This window comes from Aulostomus chinensis, chromosome 6, assembly GCF_037954235.1.
Source record: "Aulostomus chinensis isolate RoL2024-O1b breed Wild chromosome 6, RoL_Achi_v1.0, whole genome shotgun sequence".
NCBI classification, from domain to species: domain Eukaryota; kingdom Metazoa; phylum Chordata; class Actinopteri; order Syngnathiformes; family Aulostomidae; genus Aulostomus; species Aulostomus chinensis.
In genome coordinates, this window is record NC_141325.1 from 9,816,162 (window position 1) to 9,842,950 (window position 26,789).

General features: G+C 41.3%; 4 protein-coding genes across 7 annotated transcripts in view; 1 reads left to right on the plus strand and 3 right to left on the minus strand.

Moving 5' to 3' along the window:
• The window catches only part of ghra (growth hormone receptor a), a 41,756-nt gene extending 40,053 nt beyond the window's left edge, over positions 1 to 1,703 (minus strand). Inside the window, exon 1 of one of the 2 annotated variants that reach the window (XM_086206357.1) lies at positions 1,279 to 1,703. The gene's annotated coding sequence lies outside the window, so the exon portion shown is untranslated. The remainder of the gene's footprint in view (positions 1 to 1,278) is intronic. The other variant, XM_086206358.1, reaches the window with a different exon arrangement.
• An 8,172-nt stretch (positions 1,704 to 9,875) lies between these two features.
• Positions 9,876 to 14,821, minus strand: fbxo4 (F-box protein 4). 2 transcript variants are annotated; one of them, XM_086206360.1, is made up of 7 exons: positions 14,593 to 14,821; positions 13,366 to 13,640; positions 13,062 to 13,282; positions 12,740 to 12,815; positions 12,475 to 12,650; positions 12,162 to 12,388; positions 9,876 to 12,067 (listed from the first exon to the last, which is right to left on the minus strand). In XM_086206360.1, the coding sequence occupies exons 1-7, from the start codon at positions 14,755 to 14,757 to the stop codon at positions 11,975 to 11,977; spliced, it is 1,233 nt and encodes a 410-aa protein (XP_086062486.1). In that variant the 5' UTR covers positions 14,758 to 14,821; the 3' UTR covers positions 9,876 to 11,974. The 2 variants fall into 2 exon arrangements, with proteins under 2 accessions (XP_086062486.1, XP_086062487.1); XM_086206361.1 differs by having other exon boundaries at positions 9,877 to 12,067; positions 12,162 to 12,385; positions 14,593 to 14,819.
• Positions 14,822 to 14,986: 165 nt separating this feature from the next.
• On the minus strand, positions 14,987 to 19,638 carry rimoc1 (rab7a interacting mon1-ccz1 complex subunit 1). Of its 2 annotated transcripts, none has more exons than XM_086206362.1 (6): positions 19,485 to 19,638; positions 18,721 to 18,830; positions 17,353 to 17,499; positions 16,396 to 16,527; positions 16,102 to 16,216; positions 14,987 to 16,015 (listed from the first exon to the last, which is right to left on the minus strand). In XM_086206362.1, exons 1-6 carry the CDS (start codon positions 19,576 to 19,578, stop codon positions 15,780 to 15,782), a joined length of 834 nt encoding a protein of 277 aa, XP_086062488.1. In that variant the 5' UTR covers positions 19,579 to 19,638; the 3' UTR covers positions 14,987 to 15,779. The 2 variants fall into 2 exon arrangements, with proteins under 2 accessions (XP_086062488.1, XP_086062489.1); XM_086206363.1 differs by lacking the exon at positions 19,485 to 19,638 and adding an exon at positions 19,226 to 19,370.
• Positions 19,639 to 20,918: 1,280 nt separating this feature from the next.
• The window catches only part of oxct1a (3-oxoacid CoA transferase 1a), a 50,115-nt gene continuing 44,244 nt past the window's right edge, over positions 20,919 to 26,789 (plus strand). The window contains exons 1-3 of the mRNA XM_086206359.1: positions 20,919 to 21,146; positions 23,315 to 23,423; positions 23,844 to 23,934. Coding sequence (XP_086062485.1) covers positions 21,051 to 21,146; positions 23,315 to 23,423; positions 23,844 to 23,934 — 296 coding nt within the window. The 5' untranslated portion in view covers positions 20,919 to 21,050. The remainder of the gene's footprint in view (positions 21,147 to 23,314; positions 23,424 to 23,843; positions 23,935 to 26,789) is intronic.

Consider the following 26,789-nt stretch of genomic DNA (forward strand, 5'->3'; position numbering starts at 1 on the left):
TCTATAAAAGCTGCTAATGTAATCGTTCAAACCAAGTAGTGGCTATATAGAGCTCCTTCAGGGGAAAACCAGGTTTCAAAAGTACTTCTATGAGCTGTCAAAGGGTAGTGCAGAACAAATCAGCTGTACTTATTGTTGCATGTGAACACTGAGGAGGGGGAAAAATAATTGGTCTGACATCTTCTACTTGTACATGTAAAAAAAAAAAAGGAAAAAAAACCCTCTTGCTTTAGCCACCAGCTGCTATAATAGCTGCCATTACACATCGCTGGAAATGCTTTTTCTCCGCATCAGTACTTACCAGGCAACTGCTGAAGCTAAACCCTATGACATTACACGCACTTCTGTTTTTCTACTATAAACTGTACCTTCTTAAAGATAAACTCTCATAGGTCCCACGGCCATGGGGGGGGGGGGGGGGGGGGGAGAGATATACAGAAAATGACTTAAAGCACACACAAAGCATTTGAGAGTGACAAACATGAATCATTTCAATAACATGTAATATTTATCATTGTTATTCAGTTATCAAGCAGGATGCAAACAATAAAAAACACTCATTTACTCCCTTAGAATAGTTAATCAGCTGATGACACCGAATTAACAACAACAATACCACTTCAACTGGTAACTTTCCATTGTCATTTGACTTCACTTAGGAATAAAAAGATCCAAATAAGCTCATGAATAATAAAATGGTTAAACTTCAGAGAAAATATTTGCTTTCATGCATCTAGATTAATATGAGTTGGCATATTGAGGCCAGAAAGTGGGGATGATTTCCATGTGTCCATAAATCAGAACATCAGGCTTCGTCAACGCACTACAACACGTTTCAAGATCTTCTGGTTCCGCAAGTCACTTTATTTTCCCGTTAATGTGAGTGTCGCCTCATTTAAACCGAGCTTAATTATCTTCATTTTTGTTATTGCATAAGCGGAAAAACTATCTCGACCGGAGCCGATACAGGTAGTCGAACTGTTGATAGACGGTGTCGTATCGTCATCTCTTCCACGTTGTGTCCGATTGCTTCAACTGCAGCGGAATTTGAACCAACCTCACGTCAAACTCTGTAGCTTTTTGTTAATAACGCGGATTTGGGTTTTTTTTCTTCTTCTTTTCTTTTCTTTTTTTTCCCTAAATGTTGATGACCGGTCTCGAATATTTTTGCAAGGGTGTGAAAGTTTTCCACGATGTGCGTCAGCTGCAATTTCTGAATACGGACACACGCTGATGCATGCACGCCATAGACAAAACACAACATACACATGCACTTACTTTGCACGAAATGTCGATCTTGAAACTGCAGCTCCGCTCGACTTTTCAGAACTTGGTCATCTGGTGGCCAGCGTGAGCCCCCGACACACACAGACACACAAACGCACACACATACACACACGGAAAGTCTCTGGCTTCTTCACTTGAGCCCGCTCGGCCCAGACGGATTTATCTGATCCAGATTTCCACTTCGGCTTGTCATTGATTCGGATGTGCGCCGCTTTCCTGCTGAATGTTCTTCGTTTTATCTACAGCTCAGTTCATCTTCTCGCCCCGTTTGAGAGCTGCGCGGACACACACACACGCACACACGCACACACACACTGCTGTTGGAACACAGCCAGCAAGTATGTTTCACATGGCGGTGAAGCGCCCTCATCCGCCGACAATCCAATCTACTGCGTGATGACCAGAAAACAGTGAAAGCCTGCCTGGGCCGAACCTCCAAAATAAAACCCCCTTTTTCTTTCTTTCTTTCTTTCTTTTTTTTTTTTTTTGCTCAGTGCAAATGAACTTACAAATAAACACCTAATTTCATAGCATGTAAAGGGAAACCTACTAAATAGAGTCTGATATTATATATCCTTTATTTCCACAAACGTGATATTTTAATTGAAAGCTGAAGCGCCATTACAAGTTCCCTTGATTCAGACGTCCCGTTTAATACAGACCTCAAATTAACCTCTGTAGACCTGAGAGGCTTTGGAAGATAGATGCTCCCCTGAGTAACATAATGTACTTTAATTAATCAATAGAATTAGTGGAGAAAAGCCTTTATTAAAAGTTGTTAAAGGCAACAGGCTTTTAAAACCTACACTTCAGGAGTGAAACGCGCGTATCCACACGCCAATGGCGTTCATTCACCATCACAAACGGCTTGTAATGAATGGCGACGTCTGTTTGGGAACTACATGGCCGGTGTGTCACGTGGAAGGGCCCACTGCAGAGGAGACGCCATGAGAGGCTCGTCCGGAATCTCAGCTGTCAAAATACACCCCCGACTCTAAAGCCATCAATTAGCGTGGAGGCCCCGCCCCCTACACGTGAGAGAAAGAGAGAGGGAAAAAAACACCCAGCTGTTGTTACTGCTGCTGCTGTGTGCGTGTGTTTGTGTGTGTGTGCGCAGTATTTGTCTTGTTGGACCTTGTGCTTTTTTTTTCATTCAGAACCTGCTCGTGATCATGTCTCTATTAAAACCATGTAGAACCGTTTTACAGACACACACTCCCTTATTGCCCTTATCGTAAATTATAAATCACGTATCAGCATATGGAATGTAATTAACCTCAGTAAAAAAGCCAACATGTTAAAGAACCTGAAGCCTCCAATGGATCCCACTTCATGATGTGAGCTGGTGAGGAAGAAAAACAAATATTGTAGCAGAGGGGGAGAGGGAAGCTGCGCACAGGCAAGAGCGGAGTGTACTGTGTGTATTTTGGTCATTTAATATTTCCTCCTGTCACTGTTGTTGACAACATTTGTGATGTGTGTGTGTGTGTATTTTCTATTTCACAGTCCCCTTATCATTTACGAGGTCCACATGCTGCAGTTGACTTTTCCAAGACACCAGTGGGTATAAAAAGGTACAAATGCTGCTCTCATGTAACACCAATAAACTGTAAACTGTAACCTGTGACAAATTAGAGCGAGTTACGAGGGACATTTAACTAGAAATGGACTCGCAGTGCACAAAACGCCACTTTGGTCCTTGTAATAGTTCCTTGTAATAAAAAGAAATGCCCCGAATCACTTTACATCAAATGTTTCAGAAATTCCGTTTTAACTGTTGTCTAGTTTAAAAAGATACAGATTAGGCCATCCGTGAACATACTCCCCTCTTCTGAAATAATTGAGAGATTCTAACTGCAGTTTCAGGTTGCCATGGTGATGCTCACTGCTTAGTTTATACTCAAACAGGCTCAGACTGGCATTGCCGGATGGGCATGACCAGCCTCTGGCCCTCAAGGCTCACGGTAGCAGCCGTGAGAGGCAGTGGAGCTCACTGGAGGTTGGAACAATCAGATAGACGGAATGCTGGCAAAATTGTCATCAGGCTATACTAAAAACAACGCGTTGGTGCCAACGACGTCTCATCCCTGTCCGGTTATGGTCAGAGGTGAAGTGGAAACAAAATTTATGAAACCACAGCAGCTAAGAAGTTTTTAAATGGATAAAACAAGGGGCCGTGCTGGAGATGAGTAAAAGTAAAGTCAAAAAGTCCAGATCGTAACACTCCGACTCCTCAAATGAAGAGGATGAAGGATGAAAGGAAAACTGAGCAGTGTGGTCATGTATTCTCTCATGGCTATTGAGTGCATTTGAAAGAACATGAATTATCTTGCCAAGGCATTGCCGTTTGACGAGTAAAGCCTGCTGAGGTACATGTGTATTTAGTTACTGGGCTGTTGGCTGCAGGTTTTAATGTTTCTGTCTTGCAAGTGTGTGTATGTTTGTGTGTGTGTGTCTGTACTCAAAGGCTGTAACTGCCATTGCCTAACTTCACATATCACGGCAGAAGGAAAACTGCTGAATCCACTGATAAAACTGTCTGTGGTGTCAGACGCTGATGTTACTTAAAGCAATCCTTTACTCCAAAAGTGGTTTTTTGTATTCTCACAAATAAGTGTCCTGAGCTCCCAAAGGTGTTTTTCCACTACTGCATTACTTCGTTGTGCCTCTAGTATACAGAAAATGTCAGCCACGTTTATAAATCACGAAGCTAATGGCGACTAGCGGCCAATACACAGCACCAGAAACAAACAAAAAAGCTTAACTGTTCCCAAATGTCCCTTTACAAACACTCTGAGGTGCATTATCAGGTGTAACCCATATCCTCTGTATCCAGCTTTAGCCGACTCTTTCTGCAACCTGGAGGCACATGCCCTTTTTTTTTCTAAATGCTCTATTTTCCAGTCGGAACCAAAGCAAATAATAACTGTTGTATCCACCAGTGTTCACATCTGCGCTAAAATCTAATGTGTTCTTCCTGGACCAATGCCCCATCTGACTCTCAACTGAATTTTGTGACAGTAATCCCTGCAGTATCAGACAAACAGGCACATAGTTCTTAGGTTGTTGCTGTTGTTGTTGTTGTTTAAAATGGATCCGTCAATAATCACGTCATCTTCACATCCCGCTTTTATTCCATTTTTTTAACTGAAGCTGAAAGGGCGAATCTATTAGTTGACCTCTTCCTGGAATTTAGTCTGGATAACTCACCAAAAAGAAAAGAAAACATTTGGAACAATGAGCATGTATTAGATGACCCCTGTACATGCCCATGCATTGGCCAATTATAGGACGGAGGGTTTTGATTGGGCGAGAGCAGGGGGGTGTAGATTGAATTAGTTCCTTTGTTATTGAATACTCATTCCTGTGATTGTGTGCTCTGAGTGATCATGTGGACTCATGCTATATTAAATGTGACAAGAGAACAATGCTTCTGACCCACAGACTGATGCCATGGAGGGGTCCCCAAGCTGCCCTCTTCCCATACACCCTCAATGGGATGTCAGGAAACCACAGCAACCATCCAAACTGGAGTCTTTGTTCTTAATTTTCCATTTTTTTCCCTTCCACCATTATAAAATATGTTTTCTTTGTCGATATTTTGCTGACTATTAAAATAATGAATTGACATTCAATTAAATAATTTTGGGAAGCGGTTTAGTGGTGATACAGTCAAAAAATCCTATCCCTACAAACATGCCAAACCAGCATTCTAAGTACTTTTCAACTTCCCCTGCACCATTGTGGCTCTTGGTCCCAAAGCCCATCAATATCTAATGAAATCTAACACAAGTAAAAAAAAAAAAAAAAAGATAAATAAATAAAAAAAAACAACAACAAAAGAAGTATACTCTCATTAAAAGTCAAAATAAAATAAAGACAGATGGGCACGGGCAAGTTTTAGCAGGCAAGCAAGTAATCTTGTTTGGGTTTACAGCAGCAGGATGGTGTGGAGGATTAATTAACCATAAAGCGATGTAATGTAATTGAAAGTAGGAGCCAACCATTGTGCAGGAGTACGACCTTTTTTTCTGTTCCTTTGTGGAAAGCAATGTGGATGAATGTGTTGATTTATCCTGTCAGATGGATTTCTTTGCAAATTCTGTTTTCATCCACATTGAGGCATAAAAGATGCATTTTGAAGAAAAGAAATCATTCTTTAACAGTAACACACACACACACACATCAGAACTTTAAGAAAGGTGAGGATTTAAAGTCAAAATTTATCTGAAAAAAATATGACTGTTGTGAAATAATTATTTAGAGAATTTTATTGGATCCAAAATGTTCATGATATTTACATTCCAGTGAGTTGACTGACGAACCCGTCAAGGATCTCTGAGCCAACAGCATAAACACGTGGATATCTCAAGTTATTTATGTGTCGTCACCGACCGCAGTAGCTGAGGAGCTGCCAGGTGTTGGATTAACCGGAGAAATGGCTGAGAAACATATCTGTAATCCATCTCAAATACTATCGGACCAACAAAAGAGCAAAACGAGTGTCAATATTGTTTCAGCATTTCTACGCTAGTCTAAGCTGAAAGAACAAAACGGCTTCTACAAGACAGTTAAGCTAACGTTTGCTAACTAACAATAACAACTGAACAAGTTAGCAACTTAAGCCTCTGACAGGTTCATGCTATTATTCTTAGTGTGTGACAACACCATGGAAAGATAACCATATGTGGTTATTTGGTTCAACCTGGCCAGTACACTAGATTAGTGCAGCAAGAGTGAGAGCGACACCTACTGACCGGGAGGTATTAAGGCTGTCCAATGCACCTTTAATTACAAAACTCGATGCTTCTTTTGCCACCATGTTTGGTCTTCGATTTCCAAGCCACTGATTACAGCATTTTCACTGCAGGCTACACATGTCACAGCCATACTCACGTAATTGGTTTTCTTGGAAAAATAAGTGTGACTTTCAATAGCTATGGAAGCATCAGTTTCTTTTTGTTGTCTGTTTGTATTTTCTACATAATAGGAGAGTGCCCTTTGTGTCATCCCCTTCAAGTCACCTGTAATGTATTTAGTGTGGTTTCTTGTCGCAAGTGTGGCAAATCACAATTATGTCAGCAGCCTGCTGCCTATTGGATTAGACTAAAGGAGAGGAGATGGCTACAGGCGGAACACACAAACATACACATGCGCACACACTCTGATGCTCACTCACATTTGCTCTGCTATTCCTTTGAGGACATTCATCAACTTAATGCATTCCTTATCCCCTTACCCCTCCCTTGACCCTGAAGAGGGCCTAAAATCTCACCCCTAACGTTGTCTTAACCCTCCAACTGAAGAGTTGTCCAAAAATAAGGATAAACATGTCCTAACCCGAGACGTCTCACAAGCCCCGTGAAAGGCCAGAATGCTATTTGTTTCTGCATATTTACTCGAAAACAGGGAGGAGCTCGTCGCAGACGTTGATTGAGGGCTAGCGCTCTGCTACTTGAATGTGAATTGATAAATTAATCGTGGGGCTTTTCTAGACTTTCTAAACATTATCAGATCCAGTGGGTCAGACTGCGATGGTGACATGAATCACTGTACAGGGGTTATGTAACACTCACGATACTCACTACATAGGATGCAAAATTAATACACACCTCCTTAGTGCAGGCTGAGACATCAAAGTTTTGGATGTTTTTACAGGAAGAGAAAAAGGTAATGAATTTTGGTGTTTAAACTCTCTGATGCTGATGTTTGACAAATTTGTCATAGCAAGAGATAAATGAACAATTAACAAATCACATTTTTCATTTCAAGGGACCTTAATTGATCTTCAAAACACACTCACACTCTCACACTCACACACACACACACACACACACACAGATCCATATCATTTCAACTGATGATCGACTCAAAGTGAAGCGACAATTATTCATTATCAGTGCTTCTAAACCCTAATCCAGCCTTATAAATCCCTAACCTGTCATCAATGTGACAGCGGGTGGTAGGTGAGCTTGACTTGGGGAAGTGAGGAGGAAATTGAAGGGAATTGGCGAGGTTGCATGGGTTGAGTAAGATCCACAGGTATCAGAAAGAGAGCCCTACCATGTGCAAAACAACACAATTAAGAAGAACGCTTAGCTTAATCACTGAGTGAATCATGCAAATGATGTTTTTTTTCAGTGCCTGCTTTAATGTCGGTCGCTATCGCAGAATACAAATCAGGGACTTAACTCTAATGAAAAGACAAGGGTGAAAGGAGTGGGATGAAACAACAGTGCATCAGTGACAGTGGAGGATTGAGAAGCAGCTGTAGGGAGGAAGTTGGTGAGATGGACTTGGTTCCTGTGACTGCAGTATTCAACTGTGTAAATACTGTTAAGGGCCATTGATTCTTATTTGTAGGAGGTTCTTCTTCCTTGTCCTTGTTTTAGTATCCACAACTCCTCCAGGATGTCTCTGGAGCTCCTCTCCCAGAGGTCATCAAGAGCTCTTCACCCATCAGTAAGGGAAATGGGACTATTCCAGGTTCGGGGTGCATTCTTTTTTTTTAACCCATGTACTGGCTCGTGACCCTTGGGTCTCACATAAGTGGGGGACACCTGAACTTTCTGGGAATATACCGCCCCCTCTTGATTTGGAGGGTGAAATGTAGAGCACTAGCATGTTGTGATCAGTTTGAAAAGGGCTCCTTTAAAAGTCAAACAGTAAACAGAAAGTATTAGATGTTTGTATAGTTTGTTTATTTTGAGTATTCAGCTGGGAGCATATATTTTTCTTTTTTTTTCTTGCAATTTATTTACTCCAAAAAGAGCTCTATATTTTGCACTTTAACTTGATCCTGCTTTTTTTTTTTCCAAATTCAATATTTGTCTGATTAATATTTGACAGCAAAACTTGCAAAGGTTTATCTAAAGCGAGTCAAATAAGGTCATTGCTGGCGTGAAACGAGAAACGCAATATTTCCAAAAAGCAAGAAAACTCAAGTTTTATTGACCAGGAAAAAAAAAAAAAACAACCTCTGGGGATACACAGAAATTACCTCTGCCAAAACCTTCATCAAGTTACATAAGTAAAGAGTCTGGCTGTACGATATTACTTCATTTATTTCAGTCACCTCAGGCTGAATAAAGAGCACTCTAAAGTGAACGGCATTTAAATCAGGCCCGTAAACTTGAAAACACTTCTCTGCTTCGCGACATCACACCAGACTTCAAACACAGATGTGAACTATGCGAACAGATAATTTGGAAAAGGGCGTTTCACTTTGCTCTCTTTAACGTTTCAGAACACACAAACATCACACTGCTGTCAGTCAGAACAATTTTTATTCACAAAAGAATGTTTCGTCCTAACGTGTGATCCACTTCAGAATATCCATTAGGTTCAGTAGTTGTATGAGTGTGTGTTTGTGTGTGCGTGCTGATGACGCAGACTTCAATTCATGCCTTTGTTAAGTAGTGACAGATAATTGCAATATTTTAAGGGTTGCTGCTTCTGGTGTGGGCGGCATGGCTGAGGTGGTGGAGAGTTAGTCACTGGTGAAGAGGTGAAGATGAGCCTGTGGACAGACCGGAGTGGGAAGAAGAGGAGGCTGGAAAAAGGAGACAAACCAGGCACAGATGATACCAAATAAAGATATTAAGATAAAGTCAAGGAAAACCTACTGAGATAGATACCGCTATAACCAAGATTAAGATGAAGATATTAAGATAATCTGTCTCTGTAATTACAAGGATTTTGATGTTCTTTATCCCTCGTTTTAAATGTATAACAAAAAAATTCTTGGATTTCCTTCATTTTCCATTGCATTAATTTTAACATAAATGGTGATGAAAGCAGGTGGCACGGTGGTGCAGTGGTCAGCACTGTCGCCTCACAGCAAGAAGGTTCTGGGTTCAAGCCCTGGTTCCAGCACGGGATCTTTCTGTGTGGAGTCTCCATGTTCTCCCTGTTCCTGTGTGGGTTCTCTCTGGTACTCCAGCTTCCTCCCACAGTCCAAAGACATCAAGAGGGGACGAGGCTGATTGATACTCTAAATTGACCGTAGGTGTGACTGTGAGTGTGAATGGTTGTCTGTCTATGTGTTGGTCCTGTGATGGACTGGTGACCCATCCAGGGTGAACCCCACCTCTTGCCTGAAGGCTGCTGTGATAGGCTCCAGCCTCCCCTCACCCCTAAACAGGATAAGAGGGAGAAGATGAATGGGTGGTGATGAAAGCTAACTAGAGGGCCCACTGAAAATTTTTGCCAAGGGCCCCATCAGACTTTAAAATCACAACTGGGCAGTCCAGTAATGGACAAGTCACTGGTTTGATTCCTTCTCAGAGGCTGTGTGGAGGAGACCCAGAACAGAATGTCTGGTTTGCAACTTGCACGGTAGCCCCCGCCATCAATGTATGTTTGACTTGGTGAATGCGGCAAAACCATAAAGCACCTTGTGTACTGCAAAGAAGGATGAGGTTTGTCATGTTTTTTGTTAATTTGCCAAGTCTCGGATAGAATGCTGCATCTGAAAGTTCTATGAGAAGTGAGCTTCTCTTCATTGGCTCCATATGCACCAACTTTACTGTGCTCCTCCTGACTTTTATCCTTCATAACTTTCTCATCTCTTTCATCCTTATGTCCCATTCCTTCTCTCTGAATTCAGGTTAGAGAGGGCTGATGAGGCTGCAGGACCTTTTTTCTTCTTATCTCAGACCCTCTGTTTCAGCTGACATCAATGCTGTGGAGAAACTTGCAATTCATTACTTTTTGTATGAACCTTCACTTTGTTGTCTGACATTCGATTAAATGTTAACCTTCCAGAAGGTCACCCTCAGTCTAAATCAATCTACTAGGCCTGGGTTCCTGTCAGATCTAGCTAAACTATTGTTAGCTTGCTGCCCCACAGGTATGAGCATCCCAACTCCTCCTCCTTTAGGCCTCCTCTTTATATTGCTGACTGCCCTATTTTTCCTCAACTAAATAAGGACAAGATAAGTAGCTGAACGCACTGTAAAGATGAGTGATACCAGACCATAAATTATAATTGACTTTATAAGATAAGACACTATCAGTTGCAAAGTTCAGACATATGCCACATCTACTTTCTTCCGAGTGTCTCGGTATCTGTCTTCCACCCTTGGTATGTTTGTGTTTTGGGTCAGTTAGCTAGGGTTGTGACATCATACCCCTGAGGCCCCTGTTGATAGTAGAAGACACGAGGCAGCTGGACGTCTGGTCCTCATTCACCCGTTCAAAACATGACCCTGGACCCTCCCCCACAGCACCCTGGTTTACATATGTGCTTACGGTGCACAGTCTAAATAAGTAGATCTTGAATATATCCTTTATCAGCACACACTGATGCAGTAGCATTTTCACCGGCGCAGATAAGCAGCTCATCTCCAGACCAAAGCTCATTGCTCATTCAGTCAAATTAACCGAGACGTGCATCCATGCTGACGGTGCCAGTACTTGTTTAGTTATGGGTCTCGACTCAACTGGCTCCATCGGGTTCACAGTGTAATAAAAAAAGATTAAGCAACATTATCCCCCTGCATAGCTGCACTAATAACAGGCCCCCATTGTTTAGATCCTATTTCCCCCTCAGTGTTTCAATTTTGGATGATATTTGTTAGCATGAGTGCGCGCCCACACACACACATATATAATATAAATAAATACACAACTGTGGGGGGTCTGTTTACAGCGAACAGAGACGTGTGGAGGTCAGATGTAGTTTTCTAATGTTTTTTTTTTTCTCAAACAAACCCACATAGATGCACAGAAATTGTGGACCACTCCTCCGCTGTTTCCCTTTTAAAATTCACCAGGAGACGAGAGAAAAAAAAATCAATCTATTCTGCTTCACACCAGTAGTCAGCCCGGTTTAATGACCCCAAATTGCATCAATCACAGTCCTATTCAAAATCTGTATGTCCATGAAAATGATTGTTGAAGCTAAGGCACAGTTTGATGGAAAGGTTGGTGAGGCAACAGTTTTTTTTCCCATGATGATTCGTGGTTACCTTGGTGACAAGAACAAAAGAGCACTGGTGAAGCACATTATCTTGTCATGACTTCCACACTGGCAAAAAGTATCATTTTTTTTCATTTTAGGGCATGTGAACCCAAGCCCTTGGAATGCTACATGTGATAGAAGTTGGTAATGCAACACAGACAACCTGTCATTGACTTCATTAACAAACATCTAATTAAACCCTTAAAATGTCACAAATAAGTCAATTCCTTCAAAAAAATGAAAATAATGAATCCTCACAGTGTGATGGTCATAAACTGAGTCAGAGTCGGGTGCATGTGTGTGCGTGTGTGGATTTTACATCAGTTTCCGTTTGTTTTAACCTCTTTTTCTTTTTTTCTTTTTTTTTTAAGGGATAGAAACTATTTGTTGTGTTCAAGAACAGCTGTCTGGTATAAATGATGGGAACCGACTCCTGCGGCGGAATAGGCTACAAGTGCTATTTACAACAGCAGTAAAGGACTAGAGCGCACCTATCGGTTGGAGATGATCCATTTTCCCTATCATTTTCGAGGAGTGAATTCAAAGATGAACCCAATCCCATCCAGTAAAAAGAAAAGAAAAATAAAGTATGACCGGCTCCTCATTTATTCCAGATGAAGAGCAGTTAGTGGCAAACTACTTCTGCTTTTCTCAGGGGATAATGTAATATTCCTTCGTGTCCCCATGATGCAGCAATGAGCTCTGACGTCAAGATTCAGGAATCTAGCTTGCGTAGATTTTGACTCCAGAGCATCTCAGCAACCAAGAAATGCCATCTAGGAGCCCTGACAAGGATTCCACTACTGTGTCCTGCACCTGAATTAAAGAGAGAAACACAGGTGGAAAATGTATCCAGTGTTTGATGTTGAAGCCTTTACTGTATGTCTATGAAATACTGAGTGATGGTTACCATCCAGGGGTTGACCAGCTGGGACAAGCTGAGTCTCTTTGCCATGTGAACACAGGGAGTTCGACACCTGATCCTGTTTCCGCTGGTGCATTGCAGGTTAGTGGCCACGGCTGCTTCACCTTCTTCTCGGGAAACACATGAGAGCACCAGCAGAGGCCTGGACGCGGAGCCCCAGGCAGAGCTCAGCACAGCCCGGATCTGAGCCACCTCGGATTCCCTGTCGTCTGCTGAAGACATTTTATTTTTCGTACAATACACGCGATTTTGATTCATATAGAAACATGCATGATGTGGCGAGGTTGTTGTAGACGACCTGTTTTTTCAGGCTCGGCATTTGCCACATAGATGAAACCATCCACCACCTGGCACACCTGCTGCACCTGAGGAGCAGGTTTGTAGATCAGGTGACCCGAGTCGTCGCCTCCCTCTAAAGTGAAGAGTTTATTACTCAAATACTGCTTCTGCTCTCTGGCTCTTTCCCTCTCTGCCCTGCAAACACAAACAGTTCTCATATTAATGAACACACTTACCAACTGCAGCTGAAGATGAACCTTTACCTTTGAATACTACATGCTTACCTGTTGGATGAGTAAAGAGTTAGGATGTTGAATTTGTGCAGGTTGTTGAACATGTAGCTAATCCCTGAGCCAATCCCTAGAACAGATAAAAAAGAAAATCAGATGAGTTGCATCCGTGGAGGTTCTTTCTGATGAATTGTCAATGACGATGGTCCAATACAGCCACCTACTGGTGGACACATCATCCTGCAACGTGTAACAACATGTTCCCTTGTCTGTATTCCCTCAAGACTGTGGATAGACAGACCGTAAAACTGATCACAACTTTAGTACCAATGGTAATAAATGTGAAGAGGATCAGTTAAGGGGACAGCGATCTCACCATTAATCTGTCTGTGAGGAGTGCCCGACACAGGAAGCAGATCTGGGGCGTGCATGAGCCTTGTGACTAAAGAGACATCCAGCTGCTCCATGCCAGGCCCAAACATGGCGTAACGTGGCTCGGCTGAGGGCACCAAAGACTGCAGCAGCGAGGTCACCACCTGGTATGGAGCTCGTGAAGGAAGCCATTTTTGTCTGCAGGAGGGGCATCCTTTCAAGTACCTATTGAGACAAAAATGATGGTCTAAGACATCGTAGTCCAACAGTATTGGGCTAGTAAGATATCAGAGGAAGGAGTCACCCACTCTGCCATGTAGTCTGGTCTTGCTTTCATCCCTTCATCTCTGCCTTCTTCCGTATCATCAAGGAACTCATTGTCACTAATTGTTGGTGCCTCCAGCAAATCTAACTGTGGCATGGTTAAATGATCTATTGAAGGCCAGTAGGGGAAGTCCCTGAACAGGAAGAATCGCCATAGCAATGGGTCTCGTACCATGGCCCTCCAGTATTGACTGGTCGCTCCCAGGCGGCAGATATCCACCGGTGACAAATAGGTCATGATGAGGAACTGCAAGTCCACCTTCACAAAGGAGGATAATGAAATTATTTGAAAATTTAAAAAAAAAAGAAAAAAAGAGGCTCTATAATCCCAACAAACTATTTTTTTTCCAGGTCCTTGTATTTCAAAAACAGAAAGCTCATATCAATGAATAGTGAATGTTCAGCCTTCAGCCACTGCGCTACAACTAATTCACCCTCATGGAACCAGCAGTCCAGTTAGTTTCTAGCTGGATATTTAAAAGACTTTCACCCCAGACCCAGAGGTTTCCTGGCTTGGTGCCCTCTCACACATTACTGTAAAAAAAAAAAAAAAAAAAAAAAAAGCTTCTTAGGGACCAACAATAGATTATTGTTCGAATGACACACAATTATAGTTATTTTAGTGTACATCAGTGGAAAACGTGCTGAAAGCTTTTAGATAAATTGGTCTCGTATGAATCACTTATTTTGATTTAAGTATTATAAATTCAAAATTCTGAATTGGAAATGATTGATAGTTTGATTTTGTTTTGGCCCTGCGACTCCAAATCAAAGCCAGATATTACTGCTTCACGAGGCAAAAAGAACACATCTGTTTTTTATGAAATTCCATTTTTTTATAGCATCAAAATATTCGCATAAAGTAGAAACGGCAGTAAAATTGTATAAAAAAAGAGTTCTATTAGTCCAGTTGAGAAAGAGTTCAACGAGTATTCATTTGGAGTCACGCCGACAGATATCAGATTAATCAATACACAAAAAAATACAACCGTACTAAAAGGGGCGTGCCTCGTCTAGTTTTTTTTTTTTTTTTTTTACTGCTATGGGCTACTGATTATTGTCATTCACAGTCTTTTATTGATAGTTACTGAGTGAAACGACAGTGACTGAGAGCGACCGTTTGGAGGTTCAGAATCGCCTTTTTTCCCTGCAACACCGGGATAAACCGACGAGGAGGTGGCGGAGGTGGACCAACTTCAGTGTTGTTTTACCGATAATCTGTCCAGAAACCCCAGGTGTGGCTCTTCTCCTCCGACGTCCATGACCGCATCCCTGTTAACTCTCGCACTGTTGGGAAAATATGCGTCTCTGAAGCGCCTGAGGCTCCGGATAACTACAGACTCTCTGAGCGGCTGCATTTTTCCTGGTTCTGCCATGACACACGATAATACGACTCCAGCAGAAATTGCCGTTTCCCCATCTGACCACTTCCTTGTAACTGCCGGTAGTACCGCATTGTGGGTAATGTAGTTCATATATTAAGCCGTTACAAAGAAAAAAAATATACATATATATACACACACCCACATATATATATATAAATATATATATGTGGGTGTGTGTATGCGCAAGTACACGCCACAAGGCAAAATGAACATCTTCCTTAAAACAAAGTGGGTGTTTATTGTCAGCAAGGACATAAAAACAGAAAATTATTTTCATCCAAACAACACAGATTTTCTAATAATAGTTAAACTATTAAAGTTAATGAAGTGGCAGAAAAAAATGGTTCTTGTCATTGATGGGAATACAAGTGGTGCATTACAAAGCTGGAATGAATAAACATACGTCACTTTATGAACATCTTTCTTTTGGGTGCATTTAAACCCACTTACACACTGTATAATAATGTATGCAAATATCATATATTAAAAGCATAACAAAATGGCAACAAAACAATAAATAAAAATGTTACTGTGCAATGTTTCATTTCCAGCTGGATTATCTTTAATCTTGTAAGAATCTTAAAAAAGAAGAAAATGTCTTTTTTTAATTAATAACTTTTTTATATTAATATTAATGTTATTATAACACATTCTCAGAGCAAAACAAGTGCCCCAGTCAACAGTCTGGAATCAGGATGATAACTGCTTTTTCAGCAGAACAGGGCAAATTATTATTCAACAGGCTTGTCTGCAGCCCCTGCCAGTTTTACACCACCTGTCTTATTCTCTATAATCTCTCATTCACCTGCTTTGGCCAGGGCCGCCTGGCGGGGGATGAGGTTGCCTGTTGACACTGATCTAAAGGCTCCTTTCCTGAATTACATTTCTCGTCTTAGCCTTCCGCAACACTGTCCCCCACCTGATGGGCTCCTCTTTTATTTGGGGTTGACACACACTGAATACTGATCTTAGATCTGTGCCTGAGGGCAACTTCAACACAGAAGCAGCTCGCTTCACTGTAAAATACTAAGGATTTCCTTGGCATTCTCTGTGTTCCAGCCCTGGCCCTGCAGAGGGCCCTCACAGGCAAGAACATATTTGTTGAGGATCTGTGTGCCAATGTCCCGAAACTGGAGGCGATCTTCTTTACAATCCATAGTGTCGGCGCTGCAGTCCTCGTACTTAACTGCCCAGAAGCACATTTCACCAATGTACATCATCGTCAACAGGTGTGTGTCCGAGAAGATGCCTGGTCAGAGAGGAAGCAGGTAATGAGCACGATTAACTGGTAGCACAGCCATTCTGTCATTCAAACATAACCGATAGAACTGTTACCTTCAGACAGGAAGTTTGCTGTAGCGGTGTCATGGAACACCACCCCATCGTTGAGCTTCACAGAGTTCCTCACCTGCAACATCCGCATCAAGTAGCGCACTCCTTCCTGAATACACTGGACGAAGATATAGGAGACCAATTGGAATAAAAGCAAAGAAAGCAATAAAAAATGTCCCTTGATATTAAACCAATTTTCACCAAAGAAAAAAAAGTCTGAGGATCAGTTAAGCTCACAATTCCATTTCTCCAGTGAAATTTATTGGTTTTGAAACAATCATTTTCACAGTATGGCACCTTAAGGAAAGTCTCCTTGTTTTTCTTGATCCATTGTTTTCGTTGATGGAGGGTGTGGCAGTACATGTACAGCAGAGCTCCGCGTCTCCAATAGAGGCATTCTAATAGCTCCAGGCCCAACACTGCCTGCACCTACAGCAGACCAAAGGACATGAATAGAACCATCACACAGAAGCGCAGCTGTTCTTTGTGTTCCTATATATAAAGTAAAAGGTATTAAAAAAGGTGCAGACACTAAGCTGACATCAAGCAGTATTAAAAATCTATGTTTTGCAGGTTCAACATACAGCAATAGTACTACGCAACTTGAAAACACTAACAGGCCTTTAACCACAGACAGGATTCCGTTCTTGTTTGCTAACCTTATACTGAACTGTTCCATATATTTTCACCAACAGTTAATTAGATCCAAATCCCCAAATCAGGTTGGGAACCAAAAATATTTGGTTCTCCCTGGCAATAGTGATGACATCTCCCAGCCTTCCTCCTCATTGTGTGGAGATACACAAGTGATGATGTGGCCACATGTGACAGCAATCCGAGTACCATCCAGCAGCAACTTGTCACCCACATGTGAGCCAGTGCAATGAATGAGTGGTTTGTTTGGTTAGTTGGGTTTCAGTTCTTGACATTGCATACTTCTAATCTCTGTATGGGGAATGCACTTTTACTCTTCACCATCTGTTTTTTTTCATCATCATCCTGCTGTAGTTCAGGATGTTAAGTGCAGGTGCAGCTCTGCTGGTGATGTGATGGTTCAGCTCTAAACAGTTGAGAATGCAAGCTTGTTCAGTAGAAACAAAAACAAGGCTCCAAAAATCTCAAAACTGCATTGTTTCGTGAACCTGCTCTAATCTGGTATGTGGAATGATGTCTCTCATTCTGAGGCCCATTTTTTGCACATGTAGAATGAAGTAAAAAAGCCTAAAACAACACCACAAGCATTGACAAACATACCTCTTGTGCTGGTGCTAGTCTCCCTGCCAAAACCTCTGGCTCTGTCAGATCCTGCAGCAGCTGCTGGATTTTAAATGGTGAACAGTCCTCAGGGAACTCCTGGTCCACCAATTTATTTTCTTCATAAAATGTGATGTCTAGGATCACCTACAGAGCAAAAGACTAAAATATTAATGTCCACAAAACACTGTAAAAGAAGACAAACATTTTGAAAATACCACAAACCCATCAGAAACTGGCCCCATCTTCTCACCTAATTCAAGGAAACTAGTAGGGCAGATCTCATCAGAGATACAAGCAATCTCTCCTAATACTTGAACACTAGTTGTTATTTGATTCTAATAAGCTATGTTAACTCAATGACAATAGCCTTTAGAAGAAACTTTAACTTAAGTGGTTATAAATGATTATACATATTCAAAAGCTAGGCAAAAAACCTCTGGGTTTGACATTTACATGGGTGGAATAATGATAATACTACAGACAGAAAGACAATCCACAGCAATCGTGCCAATGATTCATCTCATTTGCTAGGTAAAACGAAGATCTTAGAGTACAGTAGTTCACTTTGTCTGACTCAATTTGCAGACATCACCTTGAATGTGGGGAACCTGACACTATGGTCATCCGACAAGCAGCTGCTCACTAGTCCTTTGAAATGTAAGGTAAAGGGTATAGTGCTTTTTCTGTGTAAAAATTGTGTAACAATTTCCCCATATATGTTTGATCATTCCCTGGCATTGAGCACCCTCGGCAAGGGGAGGTTCCAAAGTCTGGGTCTCCTCTGACAAAGCTTAGAAAATCTTTATAGATGTGTTTCTGTATTTAGAATCAATAATATGTTATTAGATTCCATAATGACAGTTGTTTCTCATTGCAAAACAGTTACAATCTCGAGTTGCATGCATGGCTTCAGTTCAAAGTTCATAGAAATGAACTCCTTGTATTTTTTAATTAATTTAAACACAGAATAACTGAAAGTGGTTGCTGACACCTGCTATTGATTCACACATGATTAAATACATAAGAAGGAAAAGAAGTAAATTTCCCCATAAAGCTACTCTGATTGCATAACCACATCTTGAACCAAATCACATATATGCAAGCCGTTCTACATGATGTCCCCTGATAATATTCTTTTACCTCCATCCAGTGAGCCTCCCTGGGGACCCCCACCTTGCACCTAAAAACTTGGTTTTCTGTGGCTTTCACTCGACCTATAATTAGTGACTTTTGGTAAACTTTCTGTGCACTTTGACACCAAGTTGCTAACTTGAGTTTGACTTGACATTCTTTTAAACATAAACAATCATATTTATACCAATCAATCACGGGGCCAGGCATTAAGAGTTTAATATAATGCAGTACCTGTGTGTAATCCTGGAGAAGCTTGGAGAGGCTGCTGCTCTCCCCTCCTGGTCTGTAATAGCTTTTCAACTTCTCTAGTATGGCAGATGCATTCTGTAAATAGTCATCATCTATGGAAGAATGATATGTTAACATAATACAAATTACAGCCATCATATCACGAACACTGCAGAGTTATGCACTTCAGAGTTTGCCTCAAACAATTTCCGTAACGGTCACGATATTAACCCATTAAATGAAAAAACAAGAGCATTTGTATCTCCAAGGGTTTTAAAGTTAAAACGTAATGAACAAAATGAAAGAATAATTTTGAAATCAAGGTAACGGTACTTCATAAAATTATGTGACGCCCAAGCCCAGTTACGTATCATCTGCAGGGGGGGAATTTGTCCTCATAAGCAGTTTTAGCTAACGTTAGCAAGCAGACCAACGCACGTCCTTAAATTTACAAAAATATATATACATATATCAGTCAGTGAATAGCAAAACGTCAACACAGCCTTACATTTAATGAACAAGTATAACGTCATTCTAATGAAAGATGCATACGTTGTCCGCCAGTAAAAAGTTCGTCAGTGCATCATTTTAAACGTATGATACGACGTTTCATCAGAACGCAGCTGTTGTTATGGTTGCGAGCTAACGTTATGTCAGATAGCCAGCATGCTAGTTGGCTAATGAACTAAACAAAGCTGTCAAACGCGCGCACACACGACGTTGAGAACGTCCACATGCGGTTACTTTAACAACGTTCTTGCTCATACCTTGTTTTTCAGCTCTGAGACTGGAACACTTGATGTCTAACTCAAATATCCTTCCCTCCAACTCCAAACCTTGTCGCCTGTAGTCGTCGGCCATGACTAAACGTATACGTCACGTGAGGAGGAGGAGGAGGAGGAGGAGGTGTGTGTGTGTGTGTGTGTGTGTGTGTGTGTGTGTGTGTGTGTGGGGGGGGGGGTCATGTGGTGGTGGTGGTGGTGGTGGTGGGGTATTACTTCTTCTTCAGTTGAGTTTTGTGGCGGTTAGCAACGTTATGTGTTGCATTATCTCCATCTACCGGATGTTTATATATGTTATATATCTGTAACTTCAGAAATTATTAACAGTGTTCACCCGACGCCACCCCCCAATGATGGTGTGAATCCTTCCCCCGGCGTGGTATCAAGCACCATCGTAATTTTATCACATTTATTATTATCTATTTATTGTAGGTATCTATACGATATATCCCCAAGGCAATAAATGCAGAATGTAGTGACTTGTCCATTCTAATAACGTTCCTTTTTTTTCCAATTCAATTTTTTGGGGGGTCAACATTCCGGTTCTCTTTGACTCGCCGCGTGTTCACTCTTTTCCTCTCAAATCCGCTCACAGCTTTAGTACCAACTATCTTTGAATTTCAACACTCTTTACATACATTTTAGACCTTGCACCCTGCACAATTGTTTCCTCCACATTGAATACAATTTGCACGTCTGGCTATTTCCTCTGCATTCTTCTTCTCCGTACCAGTTTTCACTTCCACTTCTTCCTCATGCAACTTCATAATCTTGACGAGAGAAAAAAAAAACACCTGGGATGAGCCTCACTTCTTCCTGGTGCCGGCCGAATTTATTCTATTGGATTTTCTCCGGTCTTATTTTTCAATTTCACTCGCTGACACCCCCCCCCCCAAAAAAAAAAAAAAACAACAAAAAAACAGTGGCAGTGCTGGTGAGGGGGGGGGGGGATTATACCCACGTCTTCTCATTCTTGTATTGTTTTATTAATGTAATGAATGGAGTAAAGTGGGGTTTATTATTTGACTGTGGTCATTATAATTAATGCATCACACCTGTGAGGTCGAACATCATCATTTTGCGTAGTGGTGGTAATAAATACGTTAAACGTCTGTGGCCTATCTTTCTCCTGCTGCATTCACGAAATACAAAAGAAAGAAATGGGAATTATGTCTAACTTAAATTAATCAACCCGCGAATTGAAGATAAATTGATTACACGGGCACATCTTTACTTGTACTTGTACTCTTTTTTCCACAAATTTCGTACAGTAAAATAGCACATACTGGAGCTTTTTATGCAGGGAAACTTTTTTTTAGTCGTAACGTTGTTATAATGTGGAAACTTATAATTACGATAACAGTAAATGCATCACTTGTCCTGCCCATTGATACACCAGCCAATGTCATTCTAGCGTTGACTTTTCGGTGTGTGAGCTAAAGCTAGCAGGCAGCAGCCACACGTCGCCACTGTTCAGCCCGTATCGTTTGTTGTCTCCCGTCTGGGTTCTCGCCCTCCTACTTCATCTCCCCTTACTGTGACTCTAAAAACATGGCGGCCCTTAAAGCCTTTTGCAGAGCAGAGACTTTATTCTTCAATCGCCTGTGTGGTCCGTACAGAATCACTTTCAGCCTTCCACTGAGCAAGGTCGGTATACAAGTGTTTATTTTATTGAGCTGAATTCTCAAATGCATGGAGATGGTTGTGCATGGTTGTACAAGATTGAAAGGTCACAGTATTACAAGAATAAATCCTCTAGTTATCCTCACATTTTTATTATTTGCACGTTGCGAATTTAGCTTAGTAACCATCTCCTCCTTATGTTTGCTCTCCATTTTTTTTGTTATTGATAACATCGTTAATTGACCTCAAACTGCTATCCCGAGCTAACTTTATCTGGATCAGATTTAATCTCAAATCTTTGTGGATTTGAGAAGTTTGTTCCACAACTTATTCAACAGTAAGGGTCACTGATTTCACTTGAACTGCATTTCAAATGTTACTTTATTGCCGAGGTGTGTGTTTGTTTGTTTGTTTGTATGTGTGTGAGTGTATGTGTGTGTGTGGGCGCGTGTGGAGTGTGTTGATGGTGAAATGGTCAGAAAAGCTATCATAACCCACCACAATTTAGCCACGCTGGAGTACAACAGTCACATTTGGTAGAAAATTTGGTAATGCATGAAGAGCAATATGTATAAATCAACAGTCCGAGACTGAATGAATTGAAGGTAAAAGTATGTACTTTAAAAAAAGGTAAAAGTTGCTCCCTCTGAGGAACTGCAGCCGGCTCTGAAAGTGACAGGCTCCCCTCATTTCGTATCTCGTCTCCTCCATCCTCTGTCCTCCTGCCTGTGACCTGGAAATCAACCTCATCTTTAAAGAGACTTTCACATGATAAAAAATTTGTTATCAAAAGCTGTGCCAGGTTTCTAAGCAACAAAAATGGCTAAGTTACCTTTAGCATTGTTTTGAACAAGTTTTCAAGCTACTGTATATATCTAATTATTGTTGATGTTTGGCTGTGCATTGCATTCCTTTTCAGAGATTGCGATTACTTGTGAATGCAATATTTTGCAGTCTAGGAATTCATTGGTTGCACTCTGAAAAGGTCGGCTGCAGCAGAGTTGAAATTATTTAAACTTGGAGCACTTTGTAGGTGTTCCGAGCGGTGCCTGTGGGGAGAAGTTTTTCTGCTGATCATTTGTTGCTGCCTCAAGGATGTTTCAGTTCCTAAATTGCACCTGAATGAGAGGGGTTTCCTGCCCCAACCTGCCCTGAAAGAGTAGATGCTAAACCAAAAGCAGTGGGTTAGAGCCAGTCTCTCACACGGCCTCACTAGAAATTACCAGAAAAACAGGACAAATCTACATTCAATTAAATGACCAGCAAGACTGTGGTATGGACACTGTGTGTCACATGTACACGTTTGCTTATCAGTCAAAGCTTTGTAGCACGTGCATGGACAGTGGACCTGTTGGTGCTGACAGGATAGACTGCCGTTCGGGTCAGGTATCCTGACTCAAACCGAATACGCTCTCTCTCAACCACTGGCCTCCATCTCGGAGCGGAGGAAGAGGGAAACTTTCACCTGTAGATATCATTCAGCATATTGATGACCCCGCCAGTCGATATTTCTCGAGGATTTGTTTACAGTGACATCAGCAAAATCCATGCTTTGTCACATCAGCAAAATGACAAATGTCCACACAAAGACTTGTTGTCTGAATGAAATTCAAATTCATTAACTCTGACGTGGAGTAAAGTAAGATTTGTTCACGTGTAGAAACCTACATGCAACCCTCAACTTTGCTTTTATGCAATTTATACTTGCAAAACTTCCTACATTTGTAGGATTAGAAAGAGGACAAGTTCACAATGGATACCATGATATGGAAGCGTAATGGGATATTTTGATTCTCTACCCGTTATGACCTTTGCCAGAGAAACAAGTGGCATCAAAAACAACTATATTGAAAATAGAGAAGGACTGGAGAGGACATGGGGTCAGTGGTGGCACAGAGGATTTTCAGTTTGAGTCCTCGGCAAACTTTGTTGGGTTTGGACTCTCGGCTATGGGCTCCTCTAATTCTTGGCTCCTTTTGTAGTAGGATTTGTTCAGCAGTGGTGCTTATCTTTCCTTTTCACAACTAAATAAACTGGATCAGTTCTTTCAACTGTACAAACATATTAGCTGTCCCCAGGCACTGGTATCCTTTTATTTAACTAGCCATGTTTCCCTACTACTGTATACTGATATGCGTCCGTTCAAAATTACTTCATGTGAATTAACTGAGACTGTCTGCTTCTCTCTTCAGACTTGCGGCTGCTACTTTTCTACCTCCAGCCATAGAAGTTCGCAATTCTACTCCGATCCTGCAGAGGCAGTAAAAGACATCCCCAATGGCGCTACTATACTGGTGGGAGGTAAAGGGCAAAAAAAGAAGTTCATTGACCCAATGTCTGTCATTAAACATCACCAGAAAATAAGCAGCAAAATCAGAATTTTGTTCATTCAAGTTCATTGCTGTCTGCTTCATTGGTATATTACTGTCCTCACAGGGAACACATATCCCATTATTTACTGTTCAGTTCGTGGAAACATTTTCCACCATCATCTCTTTATACGGGGAAAAACAGGAAGAGCAGCAACACAATGTAGAAAGGCTGAGTAAGGTACTGGGCATGAATTACCTGCAGCCATAAGAGCTGCTGGAGAGATCATGTGACTTCTGTTTTCATTCCGTCTAAATTTGAAATGCACCAAACACTTTGTGGCTGTAATTTTTGTTCTTGTTGTTGTTTTATCCATAACACTTCTTGGCTGTCCCTCATGTTTCAACACAGGCTTCGGATTATGTGGAATCCCAGAGAATCTAATCAATAGTTTACTGAAGACTGGTGTGAAGGGTCTCACTGCAGTCAGCAACAATGCAGGGTAAGTGTGTGTACAGCTATGCTCAACACACAAGCAGGTGCCCTCATCTAAATGTATAGGCAGGTGACCAAATGAAGGAAAAAAGCACTATAACGTGCTGCGGGATGATTTCACAGCTGCATCGTTGTCCGTAGTCGAGATGGTCTGAGTCTGGTTAGAAACTAACCCTGGGTTGAATGTGATCTGCACCTAATCTGTCCCTAAACAAGTCCTGGAACTTGGTGTGCTTGCTTTTTTGGACACTACAGAACATAAACTGTCGCAGCTTCCATTGTTGTGAAGAGTTTGAAACATATGCATTCAAAATATTAGAAATAAGCAGCTGTCCCGATCACAGGACCTTCTTCCTACCTCAGTCCTTATTTTTATTGAGCTTTTAATGTTGAATATGAAAGAGGTTCACATTATCACGGGTTTGGGTGATTAAAAAAAGTGTAGCACCAGTACTTAAACTTAGTCCAGATTCATTCTTTTTTTATTTTATTTCAGGGAAAGTATGTTGTCTCTATTCACATGATGTCAGTGCATGATAATCATCATCAAGGCAGTGATTATTTCCTCTGATGAAGAGGGAACAGAGGAAGTAAAAGAGACGCCCTCCGGTGTATCTCTTTACTTAGTCTTAAGCCTTGCTTTAAACCAGTGATGGAGTCACTGTTCAGTTTCCATGTAGACCTGTTTTTAAATTCATCATGGAGAGGTATTAGTGTCCTTGCTGCACCTGGAGAAATGCCCCCCAAATTAGCTGCTGATAAGTTATCAGACTAGAAGGCATAAGGAAAAGCAGTGACAGCCCTTGGTGGTCACATGCTTGTGTGTGTGTGTGTGTGTGTGTGTGTGTGTGTGCGCGCGCGCGCGTGCATGCATGCGCGTGTGTGTGTAGGACAAAGTTTCTAGAAATAGCCTACTTCTGTGCAGTATTGTTTTCTTTTATGGTGCGTGACAGTCAGCTGCCCAGTTATGAGTTGGGCTTCATCTGCAGTATCTCAGACTGCTTTTGCTAGCAAGGCAACACTTGTCTCAGTATAAATGATCATTGATACAGGAAAAGAATGAAAACCTCTTTTGAATTTCGACTTCTAACATGAAATACAGCTTGAAGTACTACTCAAAGGTTGCATGAAACACATGAAGCAAAGAAAGGCATGCTTGAAGAGCAGTATGTCAAGAGACAAGTTTCTTGAGTTTTGTAGCCACAGTCAAGGTTTACTTGAAGCAGGGACCCACATCGACAGCTGAGATCTTCACTGCCGGCACTGTCCAGCATGTGGCTGATGTCTCATAAACAATTAGCTACATGCTTTGAAAATCACTTGTTTTGTCTGCATTCTTCAATGAATGCAACGTTCTTCCACTCAGTAAAACTTGTTGATGACATAGCAACCCTGAAACTTGAGACAGACAAAACCTGTGGCCTGTAACCTGAAGCAGGATGGTCTGGTCAGCAGGGCGAACTGGAGGTTTTACCCTGGTTTTCATTGTCACCATGGTGGGTCACTTCTCAGTGAGTTGTATCACCATGGTAACTGGTGCTGCAGACGAAATGTGCTCCAGAGGAGGAGAGGATCAAGATAAGAGAGCAGAACATATAAAATGTCGACTGACTAATCTGTTTTCCTGGGAAATGATGTCATCATTCCTGGACACCAACTATCCTTTCTGGCTTTGGCTGCATTTTCACTGATAACCATGATCACGTCCTGGTTCAGTAGACCACGGTGCAGAAGTGCGCTGGTCCATTAACTCACGCCAGTTTGGTGTGAAAGGGGCTCAAGTGAACCTGACTGGAGTAAAGTACTACCTCAACTTTGAAAAGTCTCATCTACACTGGCGATAGAAGTAGGGGCTTCTCACTGTTTGAATGGACTTTTGTTTCCATGATATGTACCGACTGATGAATTGTGTTAGTGTGCTCATCGGTAGTTTGTCGTCGCTCTTGGACTTTGATCTTTGGCGAGTATTGATTTTGTTATTTGTGTTATTAAGCCTGCTTTGTGCTCCTACAGGTTTTCCCTCAGCTGCCACGTGTTGTTGGTAAAGGTTATATCCACTCACTGATGTTGTTTATCTAGCTTAGTTTTGGACTCTCTCTGAAAAAGTATATTGAAAGTTCTCCTGCATTTTGGGAACTACAGTACATGAAGTACATTTTCTGTTGTACATGTGTGTGCTTGGCTGCCAATATAAAATACTGCCAAATACTGGTTTGACGGGGCCTGTAGAGAGAGAAAGGCATCATCTACTTTATATTGGACTGAGGGGAGGGAGGGGAGCTGAGCATTAATATACATTCATGTTAGCAGGAATGTCTTTCACATGATGTTTTGATTATTCTAAATGCTACCAGGCCCATTTCTTTTCTTTTCTTTTTGATTGATGAAGAGGTAATTATGTAACATTTAATTTCAGAGGGAAGATCCCTAAAGCTGCAAACACTCTGTCTTTTCTCTATTGTCTCATTGGATTGTTAATTCCTCTCTCAGTGGAACAGGCAAAACAATTACTGCACTGTTGGTGTAAAGACTTGATTTGATACTGACGATGCTGCAGACATGATTATGGAACTGCAAAGGAATACACACTACCAGTCAAAATTTTAGATACACCTGCTCATTCATTGTTTTTTTCTTTATTTTCACTACTTTCTACAGTGTAGGTGCAGACTGAAGACATCAAATATATGAGGCAAGATATATAGAATTATGTAGCGAAGAATTATTTTTTTTTAAAATAACTCTTAAGTATGTTTTATATTTTAGATTCCTCAAAGTAGCCACCCTTTGCTTTGTTAACAGCGCTGCAGACCCTTGGCCTTCTCTCAGTGAGCTTCTTGATGTCGTCACCTAAAATGCTTT

What these genes read in the sequence shown, in the direction of transcription:
- fbxo4 (XM_086206360.1), bottom strand. Translation starts at nt 14,757, where the DNA reads ATGGCAGAACCAGGAAAAATGCAGCCGCTCAGAGAGTCTGTAGTTATC. An exon ending in GGTTTCTGGACAGATTATCG is followed by an intron (nt 13,641 to 14,592) that starts GTAAAACAACAC and finishes TCCTTTGTGAAG; the next exon opens with GTGGACTTGCAGTTCCTCAT. An exon ending in AGACCAGACTACATGGCAGA is followed by an intron (nt 13,283 to 13,365) that starts GTGGGTGACTCC and finishes TTGTCTCAATAG; the next exon opens with GTACTTGAAAGGATGCCCCT.
- rimoc1 (XM_086206362.1), bottom strand. Translation starts at nt 19,578, where the DNA reads ATGGCCGACGACTACAGGCGACAAGGTTTGGAGTTGGAGGGAAGGATA. An exon ending in TCTCAGAGCTGAAAAACAAG is followed by an intron (nt 18,831 to 19,484) that starts GTATGAGCAAGA and finishes ATTCTTCCATAG; the next exon opens with ATGATGACTATTTACAGAAT. An exon ending in AGCAAACTTCCTGTCTGAAG is followed by an intron (nt 16,016 to 16,101) that starts GTAACAGTTCTA and finishes CTCTCTGACCAG; the next exon opens with GCATCTTCTCGGACACACAC.